We start from the raw sequence: 24,019 nt of genomic DNA on the forward strand, positions 1-24,019 counted from the left end.
ATTAATGTGTCTCGCCACCTTTCACTCCAGGCTGAACCTGTGATTCTGGACTTGAGAGATCTCTTTCAACTCATTTACGAACTGAAGCAAAGAGAAGAATTGGAAAAAAAGGCACAAAAGGATAAGCAGTGTGAACAAGCTGTGTACCAGGTATACCTCTGCGTTTCTCCCAGTGCTACAGAAGTCAGGGCCCACAATAAACAGATGGGAACCTGGCAAGCCGGGCTGTCTCCTGCTGCTGAGCAGAAATAAACAGAGATGAAAGGGTCCTGTGTAGGTTGCAGGCAGCAGAACCAAGCCATTAGAAGTGATCCTTTTTTTTTCCCTGAGACTTGAGATAGGTTAGAAAAAAAAGGCGAATCTTTAATCCAGGGGAAGATTTCCAAAGAGGAGGACTAAAGGCTCATAGCAGCTTTGCTAGCTTTACTGTTGTTAACACAGGGAGTGGGTAGGGAGGGTGCTGCAGGGTTCGGGGTTTCTTTGTGTATTTTCTGCATTAATGGCCTCCTAGCCTATCCTAATCAATGCTGGCTTCTCTGCTGTGCTGTATGATCTGAAGATAATCTCACATCTCTTCCTTTGTATCCTTTGCTTACACCCTCCCTCCCCTCACTTGGATAGACAATTTTGGAAGAGGATGTTGAAGATCCCGTCTACCAGGTAATTCCTGAACCACATCAGGGTTTTGCATGCAGTTGTGCCCATGGTAAGGCTATTTTGACTGAAAGTTGAGGAGTCTGTTGCATGCAGAACCTACAGAAGGGCTGAGATGATTTCCAAAGGTCAGGGTTGCCAGCCCATGCAGAGAGACAATTTCTATACTGAGGGAAGTTTAGCCAGCACTAAACAGGAGATCTGGAGATCCACTTCCTTTTTCATGCTCCTGCCTCAGACCCCTCTATGGTCTGGAAAAGTTTGATCCTAGAAATGAATGTTTTTCAGGGCTCTCTTGACTGTTCTGACTTGGTTAGAGACAAGATGTTTAACGAAGTGGACTCTATGAGCTAAGAATCAGGGTTGAGGGGTTGACATGTGGTTGACATTTGAGCACAACCCCAAAGAGTGGTTTATGAGCTTTAGCAGGGATCTAAGAATGTCTCTGAGGCCCTGATGGTGCAGGCTAAACCTCTGATTATTTGGCTCATGCTACAGAGGTGCTGTGATGAGAGAGAGAGAGAGAGAGAGAGAGAGAGAGAGAGAGAGAGAGAGAGAGAGAGAGAGAGAGAGAGAGAGATATCTGCCCAGGGCTGTCTCTGCACTCTCTTCATGGTCTATAACACAGGGGTGGGTAATGACCTCTCTTGAGGTCAAACCCAAGGTCTGTGCAAACAATGATTTAGAAAGAAGGGAAGAAGTAGCTTTTCCTCTCCTGTACTCATTTCTAAGGAGGAAAAAGTAGATCAAAAATTATATTCACTTTTTGAACATAAAAGCAAACCTCCAACTTATATTTCTATAACATATATAAGTGTGGTTTGTGTCTGTGTTACATAACCACTGCATATATATGCATACCTTCACACCAACAGCTGCTATGGCTATGATAAAAGTAAAATGATACATAGATCCATGCTTAGATATACAGACAGATAGGTCTCAAAGTAGAAGTTCCTAGTAGATCTATGGTAAACACGTCAGAGATGCATTACTGTGAACACTCCCTTGCTTTTGAGGGATACAGAGGAAGAGCTTGCTTATTAACTTAAACCGCTGATTACTGGGCTCATAGAGGACGAGAGTGGTGGCCTTTTGGAAATGGCCCAGCCCTTTAATTCTGAAATGTGCTCATAGAAAAGCTAATGTTCAGTATTTTAAACCGATAAGATTCTGTTTATGGGATCAGAGCCTTTGGGGCTTCTGGGCTCTTGAGCATTAGCCCAGGCCCTTAGGAAGGCAACGGGACTGTAAAGTTTGTGAGACTATATCCCCATGATACCACAGCATCATTATATTCAGCTGTTTCACAGACAAAATACCAATGAATGAAGACATCACCTCTGGAAAGACTTGCAGTGGCCCACTGTACTCACTGCAGAGGCCACCCAGCAGAACTGCATGTGTCCTTAGCAAGGCCCATGTTATCCCAGTAATCCACTCGTCACTTCAGATGTTTCCTCTTGTGCCTGTATCTGTAATGCTTGCTGTGGTTTGCATCTGAATTCCAAGTGCTTTTTTCCTCTTTCTTATTTTGTTTCCTTCTGCCCTTTCCTCTCTGGCTGCTCCTGCAATAGTACATTGTGTTTGAGGCTGGACATGAGCCAATCCGTGATCCTGAAACAGAAGAAAACATTTACCAGGTATAAGATCCTTGCTTCTTCCTTCTGCCCCCTCCACTAGTAAATGCTAGCATACTGATAGACTCAAGATACCAGGGTCTTTTGGTCATCCAGGATTGTGTGATGCCTTTGAGTACATTGACTTTTTGTTCCCAGCAATTACCTGGCAGTTTCCATGCCTCATTGTTGAAATATTTAATGGCCAGTTGGGTACAGTGTTTTAATTTGGAATGGATAATAGGTGTTTTAAGTAGCATACAACCCAAGCATTCTATTGTACTGAGATAATGCCCTGGAGAATTGCAGTTCACCAGGTAGAAGCATCTTTCATTTCTCAAAGGAACACATGCATCCAGTTTGGTTAAAAACCCAAACAGCATTGGGAGTATGAATGGAATAAAAGAAAGTACAGCTGAAGGCTTTATCCTTCCTGAAGGGGAGGTAAATTAATAACTGTTAAGAACACTTAAAACATTTGTAAACTCATTCAACTCTTACAAATATGTGATAAAATAGGCATTTTAATCCTGTTTTTTTGGGGGGGCGGGGGTGATGGTGAACAGATTTCCCAGGGTTACACAGCTACCTAGAACCAAGACTGAAAACCAGACACAAGTGAAGGCCAAGCCCCAGCCTCCTCAGGAATCCCATCCAAGTGCTTGGGTCTTGGGTCTAGTGGCACATCAAGTAAATATGATAATTTTTCACTAATGAGAACCTTAGTCTTCATTTAAGCATGAGTACTATGGGAGAAGGAGCGATTTGATGTATTTATTTAATCAGTGGTTTTCATTTACTTAGTTGTGTGCTCTATTATTCAGCCTTGGGCATGTGTTAATTGTGAAATCAAAATAAAACGTATTTTCAATTTCTATCAAATGTGTAGAATTCTAAATGAGCAAGCCCGATGCCGTTTCTCCCAATAGCTCAGTTTAAATTGGCCTTGTAGACAATCATTTATCTATGCCCACCTGGGTCCACCCAGACTCTTACCACTGAGCCTCCACCAGTAAGAGCTGGAGCAGGGATGGCTTCAAAGAGCATCTGTTTGAAATGCAAGGCGGTGTTTAGTCATCACTTACAAAGCTTAGATCACTGACATCACTTAGAAAGATTGCAGTTGTCCCCAGCGTCAGGCCTCCAGCCCTGTACCACCCTGCGGTCGTGTCCGAGCATTGAGGCCAAAGAGCCCTTAGCTTGCTGTCCCAGGGAGAGGGAGCACCTTGGCTGTAGGAGAGGCTCTTGAATCCAGCTGAGCTGTAGTAGCACAGCAACTGGAGACAGCAGACAGAGCTGGGAACCAGTTTGGCCCTTCCCACCAGCTACCTTTGGGTCATGGTTGGAGGGCAAGGGATGTACTGTGTTTTAGACTCGATTTCTCCAATTATAAAGTAGGGGGCCCCACTTCCATCAGTGTGAGACTGAAACAAGTTTGTGTGGGGTATAGAATGACGGGCAGCATCTTGGGGCACAAATATCCATGTAGATCCAGATCTTAGTACAAGTACCTGCTCCAGCCATTGATTTAAATTGTAAATTTCCCCGGTCTCCAGACATCAGTTTACCTACCTGTAAAATGAGTAAATAAGATTCATAGATCTCTCTGGGTAGGGTCTTGCCTACTGTTTGCAGCACACTCCTTACAAGAAATAGGATTGGGGTTCTTGGCAGAATCATGCTGGCTTGCTTTATAGATGGCAAGGGCCTTAGAAATGGGGTGCATGTGTGCTCACTGATGTCCCCCCACATAGGGGTCCACAGGCAATACCTTTCATCTCTCATAACACCCACTATGGCTTGAGTCACTTTCCTACCTTACAGACAAGGGGAGTGAAGCTTATGGGGACCAGGGATCTTGCTGGGGTCACAGAGCCTGTGAGGTAGACTCCCGAAGGCAGGTCTCCCTGACCTCTACAAAGGCTCCTCAGTGCCGCAGCTCTTTTCAGCTCAATGGTGTGTGGCTCTGGGTTTCCCAGCTAGAGAGAGTATGTTAAGTCACTGTCTAAAAAGATCGCACTTATTTTAACAGCACTGGCCTCCCGATCTTCCCATCTGTCCATCATTAACAGGAAGGCATCGTTTATGAGAATGAATATTTTATCCCATCTCTTGGAAAGGCTGTGGCCATGTTCCTCTCCTGTAGTGCAGGTCCACCCGGGTTCAGTGCATGTAATAGGAGACAAGCCCTTGGCCTGTACATTACCAGGCTAGAGAGGCACTGCCATTAGAAGGCCTGTTTTTTTTTGTTTGTTTGTTTGTTTGTTTGTTTTGTTGTTGTTGTTTTAAGGGCTGGCAAATTCTACATAACTGATCCTGCTACACACATCTTACTGTTTCTACTATGTTAACTCAAGGTGGCCTTATTTTATTCCAGCCCCTGTTTCTAGAAAGGGGCACACAGACCTGAGGCCTGGTATCCGTTCACTGTTTTGTGCCTTTGGATGATATATATAATTTTTGTTCTTCAACTTCCTGGGCTGTGATGGGGGTTAGTCCAGTGTCAGCTCCTGTGAAGCTAAGATGACATGGTGTACCTCCACAGAAGCTTCTGTGTAGCCATCCCTTCCTTTTATTTATGCATCATTAGCATCATTGGGTACCACTTTTGATGATGCTATACTAACATTTGTTGGAGAGCCCCTCAGAAAGCTGCAGCCTTGCTTTGCTACTTGAACCCAGCATGAGGATTAAGAAGCTCTGAGGCAGCTGAGACATCTTTCCAAGGAATTACAGCCCCGCAACCATGTTAATAATCGTAATTGTCTCTTGTGTCATGTGCCTCAGAAAACATTATCAGTTCCCTTTAATACAACACAGGGCATTTTTCTACATTTAACAGTGCCCTTTCTGTCACTCGGTGAGCTAAGAAGAAAAGCTCCCAAGGCTGTCATTTTTAACACAAGGGAACCTGAGTACCAACATCAGGGGCTGTAATTCCAGTCCTGACCTGGAGTACCTTAACAAGGTATTACTCCACTTTCCAAGTGAATATTTTTCGCATCCATTTGTTCAGAACTCATTGTTAATCTCCCCACGTGTTAAGTATCAATTTAAATTGGTAAAGCTGGCCTTGTGTCACCCACCACACTCTTGAATGGCCTCTCTAGACATAATCACCACACTGCTGATATGAATGTGCCCTCTGTGTACATCACTTCAGGTGTAGTTCTTAGGGTGATTTAACATCTATTTAATTTGTTCATTCGGAAGTATATTTTGGGGCACCTAAGTATCTTCTGGGCACCTATCAAAATTACAGTGAACACTGCAAGGCCCCTGTCCTTGAGGTTATAAATAATCCCTTAAGTGTTCATGTAAACCAATTAAGGAAGCTGAGGATCCGAAAGCAACATGACTCCTCTAAGTCATGCAGCCTGTAGTCAGTCCTGGATTAGGAACCCAATCTTCATATTCCTCCTTGTCTAAAAGTTTTAACACTCTACATCACTGGTACTGCAGTGGTCCCTGTAGTTGGGACAGACAACCTGTGTAGGGATGACAGAGCCACAGACCTTAGCCCTCACCTCTGAATGTTTGATGAGACACATCTTTGTTTGACATTTACAGATAGAAGTACAAGGATAATCGAGGATGTGCCCTGTCTTTTAGCAACAGAACTGTGGTACTCCAGACACACTGACAGCATGTGCTGTCATAGCTCCCATGAATAGAAAATACCTTTCCATACCCTGCATTAGTAGCCTGTGTATAGTTCCATCTCTCCCAACACAAGGAGCTCTGCTGACTCAGGGCCATATCTGCCATTCTCACTGTCCAAAAAAGGCACAATACCTGGCATATCACAGATTCTTGGAAACTTTTCTTTTTTCCTAAAAGGATGCACCTGAGATGGGAAACAAAACAAACAACAAAAATCTCTAACCCAGGTCTGTAGAGGCAGACAGGAGTCGTGAGAAGATGTCCCAGCTGAGATAAATCTTAAAAGACAAACAAGCAGATTGATATCTCACCCATGGGAGAGCCAAGTAGAAAAGCGTTTTCAATTATGCACAGTTTGGGTTTCTCCATCGCATGGCTTGTTCTCCATTTGCAGGGATAATTGAGAAGCAGCCGCGGTTCAACTGTGCTAAGTGCCCGTAGTGAGCAGTGAATTACAGGCACCAGAACACTCTCCACTCCACTCAGTGAAGGGTGAGCTAGTGAAAACAAAAGCGAGGCCTCGTAATTTATTGGCCCTCGTTAACAAGGACTCTGTAGACATTCAGGGAGGATTCCTTCTAAATGGAGCTCAGTTATCGGGACCGAAGAAATTACATTCTTCATTGAATACCTGCACACTGCGGTTCTGGAAGGGCATCTTCCACCTGGCCTTGCTCAGCCATAGTTCTGTTTTCTGCAAGGATGCGCATGGGCCTCCGGGAATTCAGGGGTGGGTTTTTTTGTTGTTGTCGTTGTTTTGTTTTTTTTCAAAGGATGAGCCTGAAGCAGCCACCTGAACAGTATAGCAATAAACAGCAAATGGCCTGGGCTGCAGCTCCCAGCTACCCTATTCCCTGAGTGCTGGACCCTCTCCAGGCCTGATCTTCCTCTTCTACATCACAGGGAAGGATGGTCCTAGTTCTAAAAGACTTATCCTGGTTATTACATCATTATTTATGGATAATAGAATGTCTACAGTCCTGCCTTCTCGTGGGGCATGCCTAGTGCCATGTTAATGCATTATCTTAAGAATAAGAGTCTTATTTTGGTACCCAGAAAGATCTGGGTTTGAACACGGTCAGGTCTGAAGTTTAGAACAAAGTCCGTAACATCTCTGAGCCTCACCTTCTGCAGATTGAAGGTAGGCTTGGCATTGGGAGTTTAAGTTAAATGAGGATAAGAATAGGAGCATTCCAAGGTTGAGGTTCTTACTCTCATGGATAGGATGGATGGCTGGTCCATGTTGGCAAGTCCTTCTTCTCTTCAGTTTACCCCACACTGCTCTATGAAAGATTTACCCAGCGGGTAGTCAAAGGGGGGCCTTCTGGTTCTGACATACTCTATCTGTTTCTGAGGAGCATCCAGCCTGCTGGAAAGACAGTCTCACTGTCAGGATATTATAAATCTACTGCTGTTTGGTCTCTGCAGTGGAGAGCAAAGCCCGTGGCAGTGTGGGGGAGGAGCGGTTAATGAGTGCTTCCAATCTGGAATGTTTCAGTACAGAGCCCTTGATTGACACATTGGAGAAGTATTCAACACTATTAATATTACAAAATGTGTTCATATACATATGTATATGATGTATGTGTGACAAAGGAAATCATCCCCTTAGCATATTGCGGAATTGTGGTGCTTATCTGGTATCCAGTTTCTCACTGTGCATCTTACCACAACCTGAATGAGATGCATTGCTGACCATGCCCATTGAGAGCACCAAAGACAGAGGGCTTGGTGGCCTGCTCAGGGTGTTATAGACAGCAAGTAGCCCCAGGAGACCAGAAGCATGAACAGGGAAGGAAGAGAAGGGAGATTTGGAGGGATGTCAAGTCAATCAGGAACTTCTGGATCCTGGTGTCTTACTTCCCCTATCATGGGGCCCCTTTCTGTGATTATTAGGTGGCTTGTGTGGGACTCCAGTAGGAAGCTGACAGGCACTAGGGACTTGATTTTTCTAACACATAGGTCTTACTTAGCACAGAGACATATATGTTCAACCGCAAACTGTTTCTAATTACTTCAGGGGAAATCACAGCACCCGGACCTCCTCTATGATTAACCAAATGAAGCTGGATTTTGTTATTTTGTTTTGTTTCTACCATGTGATGCTTGATGTCTCAGCAGCTATTGTTTGACCCTGGGAAAGACTTGAGAGCAGATGTTTGTGATAAGATGCTACCGGTGTCCTAATCTGATTTTCCCAGGGGAAGGAGCCAGGCTTGAGGCCTTGATGACTAAAGCCACCCTCTGGGGCTGAGTGCTGGACCTGATTTAGGAGCCATCTCACAGACAGTCAAACTCGCAGAGACATCTGACTGCTTTGTTCTTTAAAAGTGGAACGCCAAGGCGGGTGGTGGGTGGTGGGCACCTTTAATCCCAGCATTCAGGAGGCAGAGGCAGACAGATCTCTGTGAGTTCGAGGCCAGCCTGGTCTATAGAGCGACAACCAGGGCTACACAGAGAAAAAGAAAGAAAGAAAGTGGAACACTAATGTTTTGACTGTTGGATTTGATTTCTCTATAGGTTCCCACCAGCCAAAAGAAGGAAGGTGTTTATGATGTGCCAAAAAGTCAACCTGTAAGTGTAAGTACATCTGCCTCAGCGGCCAGATTCATGCGGAGGCTGCAACTGGTGGGAAACTCTTTCTCTGGTCTTAGTGTCACAATGGTTTCTCATGGATATAGGGACAGAGACATAAAGAAAGGATGGTACAGATGAGCAAGGGCCAGTTCTGCTCTGTGAATGGATGGATGGGGTTGGATAATGCCAAGAGTTCTGCTTGAGGGACTCACGATCTCAGGTGTTTTAGCACATAGGTCTCCAACCAATGCTTTATAAAGTGCATGGTCAAGTATAGGACACTGCCATTTTCTTCTACCCATCCCATCTGAAAGTGGTTAATAAGTTTCAAAAAAAAAACAATTGCAAGGGCCATTCAGGGCCCTTAAGGTGTGTGAGAACTCATCCCATTAGCAAGGACTTATAGAAAAGGTCCTGTATCGCGTGCTTGCAGAGAAAGTAGCAGGTGGGTGGGCCACAGTGAGGACAACAATGCCCAGTGTGTCTGGCCCCAATCTGCTGGAGGGACTGGTAGGAATCTGAGCCAGAAAGGAAAACAGAGCTCTGCCCTGGCACTGAAGGCCACTCTTATTCCTAATGCCAGCACTGCTGAGGACCAGCCTGCCCTCTGGGTTTCAATTGGTCCAGCCCCCATTACACAGTTTCCTTCAGTTCAATTTGTGCCTGGATTGACTCACTTGCCCCTGACAGGTTTAGATATGCGAGGAACACGCTCTATTTGCTGCCCTAGTTTTTCTGATTTTATTAACTATTCTGGTCACACCCTCTCCATGCTTAATAGCTCCAAGGCAGAAAAAAAAAAAAAAAAAAAAAAACCTAAGCCTCTTAGCCTGGCAGATAGGCCGTCTAAGGGTTCCATCAGCTCACAGGCCTCTCACCCCGCTCCTGGCCCAGCCCTCCGAGCCCTGTCTTCTCCCTGCTCTGCCTGCTGCCCAATATCCCTGTATCCAGTTGTCAGGGAGACTTTGGGGGTTTCTGTTCTGAAGGTCAGTCACAGATCACCCCTATCGTTATGGCCCTGTAACAGTTATTCTCCTATGAACAGCACATTGTTCCCCATCACCTCCACCAGTCTCCTGAGGTCCTTGTAGTACCAAAAGTGAGCCCTTGTAGCTTCATGACAGGCAGGAAACAGCAAGTTTAGGAATATTGAATGACTAGACTATTGACTCTACCCTCAAGAAGGATAGGGGTTCTTCCACTTCACAGGGATTCCCTATTTTTTGGAATCCTAAAAGGTCGTTGCCTAAAGATATTAGAAGTTTGGCTTGGGGGACACCTGACTGCATGAATGGATTGCCTACTTGCTGTTCCCTAAGTCCTAGACCTACCCTAAGTGTGGTAACAAATTTCCGTACTTCCCAAGGCCCGAGAGAAGCAGGAGGCACGAGTCTCAGGCTGTAGCTTGCAGACGTGAACACTGGTGGGCCCAGTTCCTGCTCCTGCTCAACCCCATGAGCTTTGGTGGAGTCTCTCTATCCCTTGGGCCAAGGTTTGTCATCTACCCAAAGCAGTTACTGACCTGAGGAAATAGAACGTGTGTTGGAAAGTTCATCTCAGTCACCTCAACCTCTCAGGGGTCCATGAATTCCCCAGGGTCCCTCTCTGCTCTGCTCTGCCCCTCTGACAGTGCACATGCCACAGGGCAGCTCTCTGCTGTGAGAATCCTTCCCATGATCACCTGGGCCGCCCCATTTGTCTCCTGTCCTTTTCCGGAAAGAGAAAGGACGTAGACAAGGGAACCCTGTTCATGCATGTTCGGCAGCTGCCAGGGAGCTGTGGGGCTCCTACCCATTTCCCACAGGAAGGCAAACCACCTGGTGGCCTGTCACTCCAAGTTCCCCGCTAGTTTTCTCTCCCTTGGGTCCAGATCTACACAGAGCCCAGGGGAGAGAATCCACCTTGGGTTTTCCTCTGGGAAATCAACCATCAGCCACAAAGGACTAGCCTGATCTGCCAGCATAAGGCTTACTTGTAGCTGTCAGCAATGGGCACTTACTGGGGGTCTCTGAGTAACCCTTTGTCTCTCAAAGGCTCTGCGTCATTATCTGTTAAGGGGCAGGTACTGCCTTTTATCTTTGGAACACTAAAAGAAACATCTTGGGCAAGTCCTGAGCAGAGGATGTAAATGTGATTAAATGAGGATGTTGCTGTGTGATGCTGTAACAAGCAATGCTTGAGCTGGCAGTTTTGACTCGTCTGGGATGGTCGGCTTCTCAGATCGAGTTTGCACCTCCTTTCAGAAGCCTTCTTTACCCCAGACAGGGCAACTCATCTTTCTGTGGGTTTTTGTGCTTCCCTTTGCAATGATAGCAGTGAATGTTATTTTTTTCTTAATATGTCTACATGATCCACTGGATTTGGGGTTCCCCCAAAGCATTCAATGAAATTATAGCTCTTGAGGTCCAGCACTGTGCCTAAAATGTAGCTGTCTTTGAGCGTAGAGGTAATGCCCCGATCTTATGAGATAGAGCTGACTTGGAGCTCTGGCTTCATTCCTGGCTTTGTGCCTTTGAGTGAGTCCTTTCCTCTGTACAGTCTTTACTCTTTCTGTGTTTGTGATGGTGATAAAAAACCGTGACTACTGGATTCTAAGCATTTCCATTATACTCAGTATACAATATCTATTGGTAGAATCAAATAAATTTGCTCTAAGTTACTTACCGGGAGTGATCACTTTCTCTTTGTACCTCCCTCACTCTGTGTCTGCAAAGGACAGAAAGCATGCCCCACCCGTGACCTGATCATGAGGGAGGATTGCCGCAGAATAGCTGCCCTGCAAGTGCCTAATTGAGAGTGAGTGAACAAAACTGAAGATGAGTGACTGTGGGAAGAATAAATGTCTCTGGGCCCAAAGCTCATGTCTCAAGTTCTTTTTCCTCCTGGAGCACCATGTCAAATGGAGACAGTGTTTGCTGTCATAGCTGCCCCTTGTCCAGCCCCTCTCTGCACTTTGCCTTCAACAACCCATGCCCTATTCTGCCTCCAACCTTCATAAATATGCATGTTTTTTCTTCATAGCTTGGAGCACCAAGCTGACAGATGGCCTTCTGAACACACACACACACGTGGAAACACATGCACGCACGCACACGCACACACCTGCACCACTCACTCTCCTCCCACATCAGCAGGCTCCGCAGCAGTCAAAGCCAAAACATTTTGCTGACTTGGTAAAGTTATTTGGGGGTTGTGTTTTGTGTTCTGCTGCCTAGGGGTGGGCCCAGAGCTGGAGCCCCGTGGAAACTGTTTCGAGTCATTACAGTGCTTAACGTTTTCTGAAGACAGGCCGGTGCACGATGATAACGTAGTGAGGACATGGTCTGACGGAATGAAGAATCTGCAGAGGCTTTCTTCCTAGAAGCCCTCAGAGCCGTTTATATGTCACAAAGAAGGCTAGAGGAAGGATGAGGGTCCATCGATTTAACTACATACTCGCCTGGAGACTGCTATAATTCTTGCATTTTAAGAGCATATCAATATATCTCTTACCTAGTTATAGATCATCTAAAATTAAGGATAGCAATTACGTGGTTTAATTTTGAGCCACATTTAGCTGCAGACTTTCCTTCAAAAAATTAGAAGTTTCTATGGTGATATGTAAGCTATGAACAAGATAAAAGGAGACAAGCTGACCTTACGCTCCAACCAGTCATTTACCTGCTCAGCCCCAGGTGCCTCTTGAGGTTTCCCTGTCTTCTCAACAGGACAAAGAAAGCTAGCATAGATGTCCAAGCTGGTGTTTCAAGGAACACTGACCAAAGAGATGTTCATCAGTGATTCCAAAAATTAAAGCATTAAAGTTTTCAGGTGTTTGATACATTTAAAAATATACTATGAATGTTAATATATATTTATATGTGAATATGCAATCAGAATAAATTTTGAGTTATGAATATATATATTGCATAAATTGAGCATGTCTCAATTTTCTTTGACCCAAATACTCTTTTTAATGCAACCTCAGATGCATCTCAAGTAGAGAATTAAAGACCTAACTGGGACAAGAGGTATGGAAGACAACACATGCCTGCAAGGTACTAATACCAAACAATCTACTCCCCAAACTCAGGCTGAACAGCAGGGTTGCTCTTTACTGTTTACAGGTCTGTGAGCTGGCCGTGTGGTTCTGCTGTTCTCTGCCTTTCCCAGAGCTCCTTGACTGATGTGTCTCTGGTTACCTGTGGGTCAGGAGGCAGTTGTGCCCGTCCTTGCTGAGCTGGCTCACAGACTGGGGATGAGGATAGCTTCAGGAAAGGCAACCGCATTCTGTCCCATGTAGTGTCTCCTCCTTCAGAAGGTTTATTAGTTCATAGTCACCTTGTGGTGGCAAAGGTTCCAGACGCATAGACCCTCTAAGACTAAGGCATTCTTCAGCCGGAGTCTATCCTAGATTCAAGTATGTTTTGGTGGAGATTGTAGTTTTACTGGAAAGGATTGAGAATATATGGAGAGTGTATGGGAACATCTCTCATACAATCAGCATGTGAAATCACTACTGAATTATAATAAAGTTGAAATATTTTTACTTCCTTGATACCTCTTTCTTTTCATGTTGCCTTGCCTGTATTTTGCCATTATCTGAGGTGATTTCTGATTTGTTCACTCTGTAGGACAGCCCAGTGGGTACCTGAGCTTCCCGACCCCAGGGCCCACAGACATTGAACCTCTGCTTCTGGAGATGCCTCAGTGATCAGACTCTCGGGCACCCTCCTTTACCTCACCACAAACCTCTCCATCCTCTCCCCGACACTCTTGCTAAAAGTACTCTTGGTTCACCATTCAAGATTCAGTGACAATCTTTTTTCTACATCTTTCCTGGAAGCCCTAAGGAACCTGCAGTTGTGAATTTGCTTCTGCGGAACTTCTAATGATCTTTTATCATTGGCAAGAGTGGGAATCTCCCGTGACCGAAGTATGGGCTTTGTGATCAGAGGCACTTGGATTTGAGTTCAGCCTCACCATTCCATAGCTTTGTGACTTTGGCTGCTGTATTAGTCTCTCTGGGTCTCTATTTGTTCATCTGAAAATGGAGCTAATGCTGGTGTCTGTCTTAGAAGCTTGCAGGAGGATGGTATGAGTGGTACAAGCTAGTCTCAATCAGCATACCGCATAGTGCTAAGCCCAGTGAGGATTCAGGAGTTGCGGGCTGTCACTCCATATCTTTTACCTAATTATCTGTGAACTGCCAGGGGATAGGCATCCTGTCTCTGAAGGAGCACTTCCTGGGATTTCTGGTCTCCTTGAAATGTTGATGGTAAGTCCTCTTCCCACAAAAGGACACATTCACACCAGTCAAGTTCTGTGGGTCTTGGTAGTGACACAAGCCCTCCTCCGCTGTCCCAGAACCCCAGCCAGCAGCTCCTCATCACACATCAGCGGAAATGGCCTTCACAGCAGAACCCATCCGATGGATCAGGGATTGCAGAGTTTGGGGACAGAAATTAGAATTTATTCTTTCTTAACGCTCACGCTCTGCCTCACCTTGCTTAGGACCCAGCTATAGACAGAAAGATGGCTGCCTCCTTCATTCTTCTTCCTCCTGCTCTGTTACCTGTGCCTGTGTCCCAGCCTTGTCTCCACCTGCTTCAGAACTCCACTCAGCCCTTTCTAGCCCTGTGTTCTCTGGGATTTAGTGCCTTTGTGTGCTTACTTTACCATGAGCCTGGGATGTCCTCTTCCGGCAGATTTCGTCTTAGGGTCATCCTACACCCCACACACATACATTTACTGGGAACTCTAAGCCAAGATAATCATTAATCCCACCCTCACCTAGAAATATACATTTGTTACCTCTTTTCCTGGTCATGACAGCAGGAAGCTTTGCACAGGGGCTAATCTCTTTTATAATCTTAAATACACAGGTATATTATTATGGAAAGGTCTTACAAAGCCAAGGGCATACATGCTTGGTTATGGGATGTTAGCTGGATAAAGAGAAGGTTTTAGGAAAGATAATGTAACTTGAGCAAAGCTCTGTGGGTGAGCAGGATTAGAACGAACCCCAGGCACAATGCCAGCCCCTTGGAGACCGAATCGATTGCAGGGTAGTTTTGACTCCTGAGTTCAGATTGACCTTACCTAGCAGCACTCAAAGCTGATGAACTCATCATCAACTCCCTTATTGGATGGAGAGGAACTTCAGATATTCTTTCTATCTGCCAGCTCATAATTATGAACATGTTTTCAAGCCAAATATCCTGGCATTTGGGGTGACTATCAGGAATGCACATTCTTCAGTAGGGACAGAGGCTGCCAAGGGTGGCATGGCTGCGTTCATTATTGAGAGCCTTTGAAAATGACTCTGGTCCCACTGTGGGTCTGCCAGAGAGAGAGGGACACTCAGGCTGTGAATGCCTGTTTCATGCACAATGACACCGAGCAGGGTGAGACTTCCCCTCCACACTCATCTGTTTTAATGATGTAGACCCAACTTTCATGCCATTTTAGATGAGAAATGGTGATTTTCTACTTGATGGTCCTCATTCCCCTGTGTAATATTCCATGCCTGAAAAAAGATCTTTTATCCTGAACCTTTTAATTGCCCCATTTAAAACTCTTATATAGTTGTGTTAGGCATAAAAGACTTTCTGCTTATCAGTAACAATTCTGAATTCTATCAGAATCCACTCCCCCCACCCAGCCTTCAAAATCAGTGAGATTCTTAAAAGTTTGGCATGGTGGCAGATAAGAAGATGGTCAAACTGATACCTTAGGTTAGACATTAATTGCCTTGAAATGAAACATGGATTCAGAACTGAAGGAACAATCAGATGCCCCTCCCCTGCCCCCCACAGTTCTCCTTTCCTTTTGGTTGAGATCTTTCTTGGTTTCTTCAGCTTCCTGAAGCTCTTTCTCCTCCTCTGCATAATGAAAGCGCTGACCGTCTTCTTCTGACACCCTGGGCCCTTCAGAAATTCGGTGTGTATAAAATCATTCTCTTCAAGGAAGATGAAGGCTGCTGGTAGGAGAATAAGTACCAAGGAGGGTACTGTTTGCAGTAGCCAGGAATGGAATGGGTCTTTTCCAGATTCTTGGCATCTTACTCAAGAATAAAATAGAGGTATACACAGATTGTGAAATGGCAAGAACTTCATTCAGATGGAACAAACAGCACAGATTAGCAAAGAATCCACTGTCACGATCAACAGTAGATTGTATGAGTGACTGCACAGGGGCCCTGATGGTTGTGTGGGGCCTCCTTTTATGAGGCACAAAAAAAGGAAGTTTGGTTACTAAGAGATATGGTTCGGGGGTGACCTATTTTGATTGGCAGATTTGGTTATGTAACTATTTCCTCTACAGGTCATGCCCCTTCCCATGATATATCTGATTTTAATTATATGCACACTCAACTGTGCATAGGCATAAGATGATAAACAGGGTTTTTGTGGGCCAAAAATTCACATTGAGGACATAGTTTGCCTTGTTGTGCACACACACAAAACTAGTTCAGCCAGGATCAGCCTCCCTCCTACCTACTATACCAAGGCATAACCCAAGTAAGATCGAATCCCATCTTAGTTTGAAGATCATTAAGGGAGGTAGACTTATTCCATCATTCAGAGAGGGGTATGTGGGCAGCTTGATGCAGGGTGAAGGGCCTAGGTTTCTAGCAGGCTGCTGAGTGCATTATTTGGAGTGACGTGTGTGCATTGTATGTGCAGGGAAGGGACTCAGGCTGCTAAGTGCATAGCCCAAACCAGATAGAATCCCATGTTGCTACTACCCCTGATGCTAGCTGCCTCAGTTGGTCTTTGTTGCCTCTATTTTCTGACTAAGACTGTAGATGAATTTCTAAATGGTCTTACTAAATAAAAAACACAGAGCAAATGTAGGGGTGAAAGCCTTAGAGAGATCAGGGAAATAGGGAAAGCCACAGCCAACCTTACCTCACCAACTCTGCAGCTTCCAAATGAGAGTTACTTCCTGTCTACCCACGCCTATATGCCTTGCTGTTCTGCCATCGGATTTGCTCTCTCTGTTCAGCTACATCACTTCCTCTTCCTACCCAGCTCTTTCACTTCCTGTCTGTCTGTACAGACCTCCCGACCTCCGTGGTTAACAAGTAAAATGACAAGAGAGAGCCAATCAGGGCTCAGGACAAGACAGAGCTTCCAGACTATTAGAGCTGATGTCCAAAGGACAAGGCAGCTTCCCTAAATGGAGAGTCTCTTCTCCTACGAATATTCAAGCAACATAAATGGTTCCTAGTTATTTCTGTCTCATGAAGGGAACTGCCCTAGTGGGGGGGTCTCAAAAATTACTCACCTATTCATGTGCCTTTTGCCACTATGTCCGTCTAAAGTGGTCAGTGTTTATTCTTTAAGCTTCTCCTAATGCCTCAGCTGCCAAATCAGATATAATCGAGGCCCCATTCCAGCCTTCTTTATTTCCCAACTCACAGCAGCCCACAGAGACGCACAGCAGTGAATGACGGGTTTGTCTTGTGAAGCTAGTGCCCTGGATGTGAAGCAGTTTTTCGGGTGCTGATCAAGTCAGCTCCCTGAGCAAGCTTCCAGCATGGAACAGGTATCTAGAAAATACATTCCTTCTTAGTTTCCTTCAAGAAAGCTTGAGATCAGGGCAGTAGATCTATCTGTGTGCCCTGAAAAGGAGCCACGCTGGAAGAAGGTGATAAAAATCCTAGTGATGGGATTTGCCATTCACCCTGCAATTCAGTGCCTTCCTTGGTTTTATAGTGCCAGGCACTAACCATATGTACCAGGAATTTAAGGCTAATTTAGCTGTAGAGAAAGGAGCTAGAATTTACAGAGCATCTGCTATATTCTACGGGCAGCCTGGGCTCTGGATTCCATTTCTCTTTCTCCCTTATCACAGCCCTAGGAGGTGTGTGTACTTGACACCTACAGAAAATGAGACTTGTGGGGTCCATCACTCACACTCACGAAACTGGTAAATGGCAGAGCCAAGAACCGAACCCTAGACTGTGTGACTCAGACACACAATTTTATTGAAACATACTATGTTTTTTGTCAGTTTTATTACTTTTCTAGATGAAACCTCATGTAGCCCAAGACTCAAGAACTAACTGAGTCCAAGGAGGACTTTGAACTCCAGATCTTACTGCTTCTACATTTGAAGTGTGGGGATAAGAGTTCTGTGTGCTATCACCGAGTTTATATGGTGTTGGTGACCAAACGCAAGGCCTCCAGCGTGTCAGGCTAGCACTCTACCCACTGAGCTCCTCCGCTGATCTCTGACTCCTCCCTTTTACACTGGTGTGAATCAATACCCAGGCCCCAGATCCGTCTCCTGACGTCCTGTGTATCTAGTGTGTTTATAAATAGTAATCTTTCCTCCTGGTGCCCAGCACTCCTGGCTGGTTTCAAACACCCCGGTCCTCACTTAGACTGAGTTTCAAATGGGCAGATCCTGTTGCATTCACCCCTGCACCTTCCACTCTGCCAAGCACACTGCTGCAGTCGCCAGGTGTCAAAGAGACATCTGCAGAAACCAAAAGAACTGGTCTTACTGGAAGTGGCCCCACTTCTGAGGATCAGGAAAATTCTCATTTTGCCCCCGCTGCCTCTCCTCCATTACAACATGCATTTCTGTAGGGGCTCCTGTGCCCCAGCATCCAGCGTTGGTCTGGTGCTCCCTGCTCAGGCTTTAATTCAGCTTCTCTGCTACAAATGTAGGAAGAGTCAATCCATTAAAGTGAAGAATTGCAAGAATTCTCCTGACAACTATTCCCTGCTTCTCCCTGCAACTCCCGTCTTTTATGGCAAATAAATTTTCATTCACAATCCGGCAGTTGGTTTTTCCTTTAGCTGGAAATCTGGATCAAGATGTTGCATAATTGGATTAAATCTAGTCTGAACATTTGTCAGCTTCACTTCCTCATTAAGCACCACATTGTACAGAAATTATAATTATTGCGAGGCAGTTAACAGAGATGTCACACCAGAGAAGGAACCACAGGGAAGAACGGGAGTCTGAACTTAGGCATTTGCTTAGACGATGGGGAAGGTGGCCCTGTCTGATGTTCCTTAGGTGGGCTTCCTTTTGCTTAAGCAAGTTGTCCTGAAACAGAATCCTGAATCCCCATGCAACAAGAAACATTAAAAAGCCCTCTGACTTAACCTGACCCAGAATACAAGTCCCTCCTAAACAATTGTGATAGGTGTGGGGAAAAAAAAATCCCCCCTTGACCTTGAACTTGTAGACCATTCTTACTGTTCTAATCCAAGAGCCTAGAACTCCAACTGATTTAAAGTCCTCCTTGATGAGCTGTTATAACCTTGTTCATTTACTCTTCTAGTAAGCAAATATTTACTATGACCCTCCCACCTTTGAGACAATATTTTGTTTCCTATCAATACAAAGATGGAAAAGGTATGTCACTGAAGAATCTTGATGGTTCCAAGAGGCTAGGCATAGAAAATAATGATTAATATAAATAGCCAAGGCTATGAGAAGCTATGTACAAGAAGTATGGTAGAAAGCCACGGGAGTGTGGTAGAAAGCCCAGGAATATGGTAGAAAGCAGAAAGCTTTGCTTGAAGACATTGAGTGAAGACCTCAGCCAGGGCTTGCAGTTGTGGTAGGATCTTGTAAACCATAGGAGTTTGTCACTGGAAAAAGAGGAACAGATATAAGAGGGAACTGAGTACTTCAGAGTACTGAAATGGAGGAGAAAAGTCTGGCACATTCCCAGAGACTGATGGGTCACCTCAAGTGCCCAGGTCACAGAATGTTTTTATGGGAGCAAAGGACAGGGACACTGGAGGAAGCTTGCCCCAACAAGCAAAGGTCCTGAATAAGATGAGGAATTGGGGTGTACCAAGAAAACTGATGCTTTCTGGTCACTGTTAGAGTTGTGTTTCTCAGTACCACTCTGGTGGCCTGCGGCAGGTGGCATAACAGGTGGGGAGACCATTAAAGTACTAATAAAATTATCTAAGAGCATCTATCAGGAGGCTCTGGGAAACAGGCCAGGTGGTTTAATAGAGGGAATGTATTGTGGGGAGCTAATTACAAGTTCTAGAAGAACAGAAAAACCCAATGAGCAATTGGATAACCCAGATTAGTAATAGTAATAGTTAGACAGAGCCAGGGCAGAGGAAAGATGGTCTTAGCAGAGCTCAGGACCTGGGGCTACCCACAAAAAGAAGGAGGAACTTTCTGTGGAGGCTAAAACCACACTGGAGACTCATCCACACTCCCAGTCACTCCAAAAACACCTAGGCCTTCCAACCACTGCCTCCTGCTGATCAACCTAAGTGGAAACCTGTTGGCAAGGGACTGGCCAGGGATGTTTATAGATCTGTCCCCTCTCCGCCCTCTCCGCCCTCCCCCCCCCACTGCACATACACATACAAACACACACTTTCCCCACAATATAGTGTATAATAGACAACGGGTAAGACTGATTCTTAGGCAGAGAGGTCAAGGCATAGACAAGTGAGTACCTCTGCGGATTCCGTCTAGGAAGAAGATGTTTCCTGTGTGAAGGAAAGAGTTAATGAGTCTGATGGAGTAGTGGGTAGATATGGAAAACCATGCAGGTGTGTGGATATAACACCTCAGAGCCTAAGCTACACTCGAGACAATGAACTTTGGGAGATGGAAAGGAGGTGGAAGGGACCAAGCACCTAATCTCCCTCATTCCCTTCGGGCTCTATCACTTCTGTATACCCAGCTTTGTGTCTCCAAATCTAAGAACACTCTTGCATCAGTCTTAACCACCAGCTGTCTACCTGTTCTAGCCAAAGACAGCAGCAATCCCTCTCCTCTTCCTCTGGGACTCCAGTTTGAGTTGTATAACGTTACTCATTTGAGTGAAATCTAGCCTTTTGTCCCAAAGTAGGAAAACTGGGTGAGTTAGTGGAGAGCTGAATCCAACAGGGTTGTAGGCAGCTCACTGTCAAGTCACTCCTGACTCTCGATGTCCATGGATGGCAGTGGAGAAAGGCGCCAGTGTTGCCCGCCTAGCTGCCTGGCATCATGTTTGCTAGGTGGTGCATTGGAAAATCATTTCTGAATCAAAACATTGACCACCCAATTCCTCTGCCACATACCTGCCACTGAGTCCCAGAGGAGTGTTCTTCAGACTTTTCGTAGAACCCTTGGAGCCTTTGTTGGTATGAAACATGCTGGGCAGGCTGCTATAGAAGCAGACCAAAAGGAAAATATGGCTCAAGACTTTCTCACCAGGGGTACATCTTCTGAAGGGTATACTCTAAGGCATAGAAGATTCTAAACGATGGAGAGAGAATAGTCTGGAAGCCATTATCCAGAGATTCTGCTAGTTAATTCTGTGCATGGAAGTTGGGAGACAGAGGCAGAGGTCCTTCAGAGTATGTCCCGTCTTGAACTTGGATTAGCATAAATTGGGAGACATTAAGACAACAGAGAGAACATGAAATCAGGGCCTTCTACTTCTTAGCTATATTACTCTCAGGAAATGACTTGATTTTCTAGTGACTAGTTGACACAATGTGGAGGGCCACTTCCTTGTGTCATTGTGGAGACTGAGAGAGTGATGGCATTACAGTGGCATTGTGTCATAAACTAGATTGAACTGGTAGGAGATAGAGGAATTCAGGTGAGTGTGAGCTTTGCAGCCCGGTTACCTTGGCTTGGAATCTGTGCCCGTCCATTACCAGATGTTCCAACTGTGGCTTCCCTTTGCCTCAGTGTGTCCACCTGCTAAATGTGGACAATGGCTGTGGCACCTGCCATAGAGAGGTTTTTGAGTTTTAAATAAAATAATTCATGTAAGACATTTATAGCAGTACCTGGTACATGGTAATGCTCAGTAAACATTGGTTATAGTTATTATCGTCAGCCATCATGTAGACTCTACTAAGCGCTTTAAGACATGTGTGTGAGTGACATCTGCTTCAGTTGCTAGGGTGCTTTCAGTCTGCTTGAGTGGATGAGATGGCGTGGAGAGCCCTAGTCCCTAAGGTCTCTGGTCAGCTTCAACTGACAGCCCAGGATGGTATTGAACCTATAGTGGCACCAGAACTCTGGGTTTGGGTGGCATCCCTTGAGCTGTCACAACACAGCACCAGAGGCAAGATGGCCTAAGCAATAGAAGCAACAGTTTACAGCATACAGGCTGCAAAGTCCCGGATCAAGGTGAAGATTGTCCTTTAGATGTAGACGGCCTACCATGGCCCATGCATGTGGGCTAGGGAAGAGGGGGAGGGAGAGAGGGAGAGAGGGAGAAGGAGAAAGCCACATTGAAATATAGGACTTAAGCCTATTAGTTGGAGGAGGAAGAGACACAACCAGTCCTTCCTGTCAAGCACATTAGTTACTTTTTTGTTGCCATGATAAAACTCCATGACCAATAGTGACTTATGGAAGAGTTTATTTTGGTTTATTCTTCCAGAGCCATAAGAGTCCATCATGGTGAGGAGGAGTAGCGGGCAAGCATGCCAGCCAGAGCAGGAAGCTGAGAGCTCACAGGTCCTCCACAAGTATGAACCAGAGAGTAAACTGGAAGTGGGGTGGGGCCATATTGTTCCAAAGCCTACTACCGGTGACGCACTTCCTCCAGCAAAGCTGTACTCCTAAACTTACCCAAAGCAGCACCCCCTACTAGGGACCAGTTCCTCAAATACCCGAGTCCTTGGAAGCCACCACAGCAGGGATGACAAATAAGTATTAATAACAAATATCGAGCACCCCACTGTTCTAGGCACCATGTGTTGTTATTTCAAAATTGTCCCAAAGTACTATAACAGTGGGTGTCCTCCACATCCAGTGGGGTGCTGAGGAACCAGAGCATTAAATCGCTAAGTACAGCCACAAGAAACACGGCTAAGTTGTTTCTCTCATCCACCTCTTTGACCCTGAAGCTAGGGTGACCTAGTTTATTCTCCAAACTGGTCTACTTCCAAATGAAAGGGGAGGAGGGTCGCTATTAACAATTACATCAGCACAACAGGCATAAATAAGGTCTGCCTTGGGCAAACCAGGGTCTCGGGCTGCGCTGCCCCAAACAGGTGCATTTTTTTTCTGCTGAATCACGTAGCCTCTAAAACCAGAATGCTTGAGACCCCAAAGCTGGAGGCTTCTGGCCATCTTGCTCCTGCAGCTTTTTGTGGGTGGCACTTCCTGTGCAGAAGGAAGGACAGCGGGCTCTTCCACGCACAGGTGCCGCACGCGGCTGCTCCTTCTGCAACATCCATCAAGGGACTAGGAGATCTGGTGTGTGGGGTATCCGTTAACTGCTACTGCTGCTGCTGTGAATCCGTCGTTATTCCTCTAATACAGATCATTAACATTCACAGAATCTTAACTACAGCATCTTAACGAGCAAAGCTGTAATATACAGCTTCCCCATAAATATCCATCGGTGCTGACGCGCCTTCTCTCTCCATACAGTAATTCCGCTGCTCTGGATAAATCATCCTGTTGTGCTTCTTTCTCTCTCCCTAACTGCCGTTATTAGTGGTTACAGAAGAGTAATGAACAAACTCTCGTCAAAGAAAAAAAAAAGAACAAGAGCTAAATGAAGGATCATGAGGCATGAGGACATATATATCAGTGACAGTCCCAACTGAAGGGAACACAAAGCTTATTTTCTGCAGCAGCCCAGAGAGGAAACAAGAAGTCAGCCTTTGCTGACTCCTTGCCAGGGTCGGGGCTGTGCTCAGGACTTCACAGCTGCCCCTGTGATTCCAAAGACTGCGTGGCAGGTGTGTCCTGTGTGACTTTTAAAATCAACACTTCCAGCCCTACCCTCATAGATACGATGAAGCGTGTGTGTTTCTAGGAGACTTCCCAAGCCCCAACAATGGACTCTAACCCTCCATGAGTTTCTGCAGTTTAATGAACATGGCAACTATTGTTTTGTCTGTGACGTGCACAAAACAATTGAAAGCCAGATGCTAGCAGTAGAGGAAGGTCTGTCTCTGGAAGGTCTCCTGTGATGGGGACATTCTTGCTCACATTTTATGACACTTCCTCCAATTTGGCTTATAGTTCTGTCAGTTTATCATCATTTTCTCCCATGTGAGTTAGCAACATCTCCATCCTCATCTCTTAGAATATTCCTCCTTCCCACCTTGCACACTCTCAGCCACGGTTGCGGTTTCTCCTTCCTGTTCCTGTACTGTCCAGTCTCTGCCTTGTCCCTTTGGCTGTTTGCATGTTGTTCTCTGCACCTTTACCCAGGTGTCCTGGCCCTCTTCTTTAAGCATCTCTGGGGAGCTGACACTTATATCAGCTGGCCACACCTTCCATAAGGACCTGTATTAGAGCTGGCTCCAAAAAATGGCCCTCATGTCTGTTCCTTCTAAAACCTTGCCACTTACCTTGGTCTTATGATCTTAAAAGATCATCTATTACCTTTTGCCATCTTCACTAGAGCCTAATACTTAAGTGTGTATATTCTAAAGCTAGCCCACTCTGCCATTTTCTTGCTGTGTGACATGGGACAAGTGATTCTTATGCTTCTGCTTCTGCCTCTGAAAATGGGGGTAGTGATAGTGCCCAAGTCAATTGTGATAATATTAGTTACTACA

At 45.4% G+C, this 24,019-nt stretch overlaps 1 protein-coding gene across 8 annotated transcripts in view; it reads left to right on the forward strand.

The window, feature by feature from the left end:
- The window catches only part of Dab1 (DAB adaptor protein 1), a 1,137,674-nt gene that overhangs the window by 1,073,698 nt on the left and 39,957 nt on the right, over positions 1-24,019 (forward strand). For 5 of the 8 annotated variants that reach the window (XM_042271518.2, XM_076564631.1, XM_076564630.1 and 2 more), the window contains 4 exons: positions 31-150; positions 622-660; positions 2,232-2,297; positions 8,457-8,516. In XM_042271518.2, coding sequence (XP_042127452.1) covers positions 31-150; positions 622-660; positions 2,232-2,297; positions 8,457-8,516 — 285 coding nt within the window. The remainder of the gene's footprint in view (positions 1-30; positions 151-621; positions 661-2,231; positions 2,298-8,456; positions 8,517-24,019) is intronic. The other 3 variants (XM_076564632.1, XM_076564634.1, XM_076564633.1) reach the window with 1 other exon arrangement.

This window comes from Peromyscus maniculatus, chromosome 2 (assembly GCF_049852395.1).
Source record: "Peromyscus maniculatus bairdii isolate BWxNUB_F1_BW_parent chromosome 2, HU_Pman_BW_mat_3.1, whole genome shotgun sequence".
In the NCBI taxonomy this organism is placed as follows: Eukaryota; Metazoa; Chordata; class Mammalia; order Rodentia; family Cricetidae; genus Peromyscus; species Peromyscus maniculatus.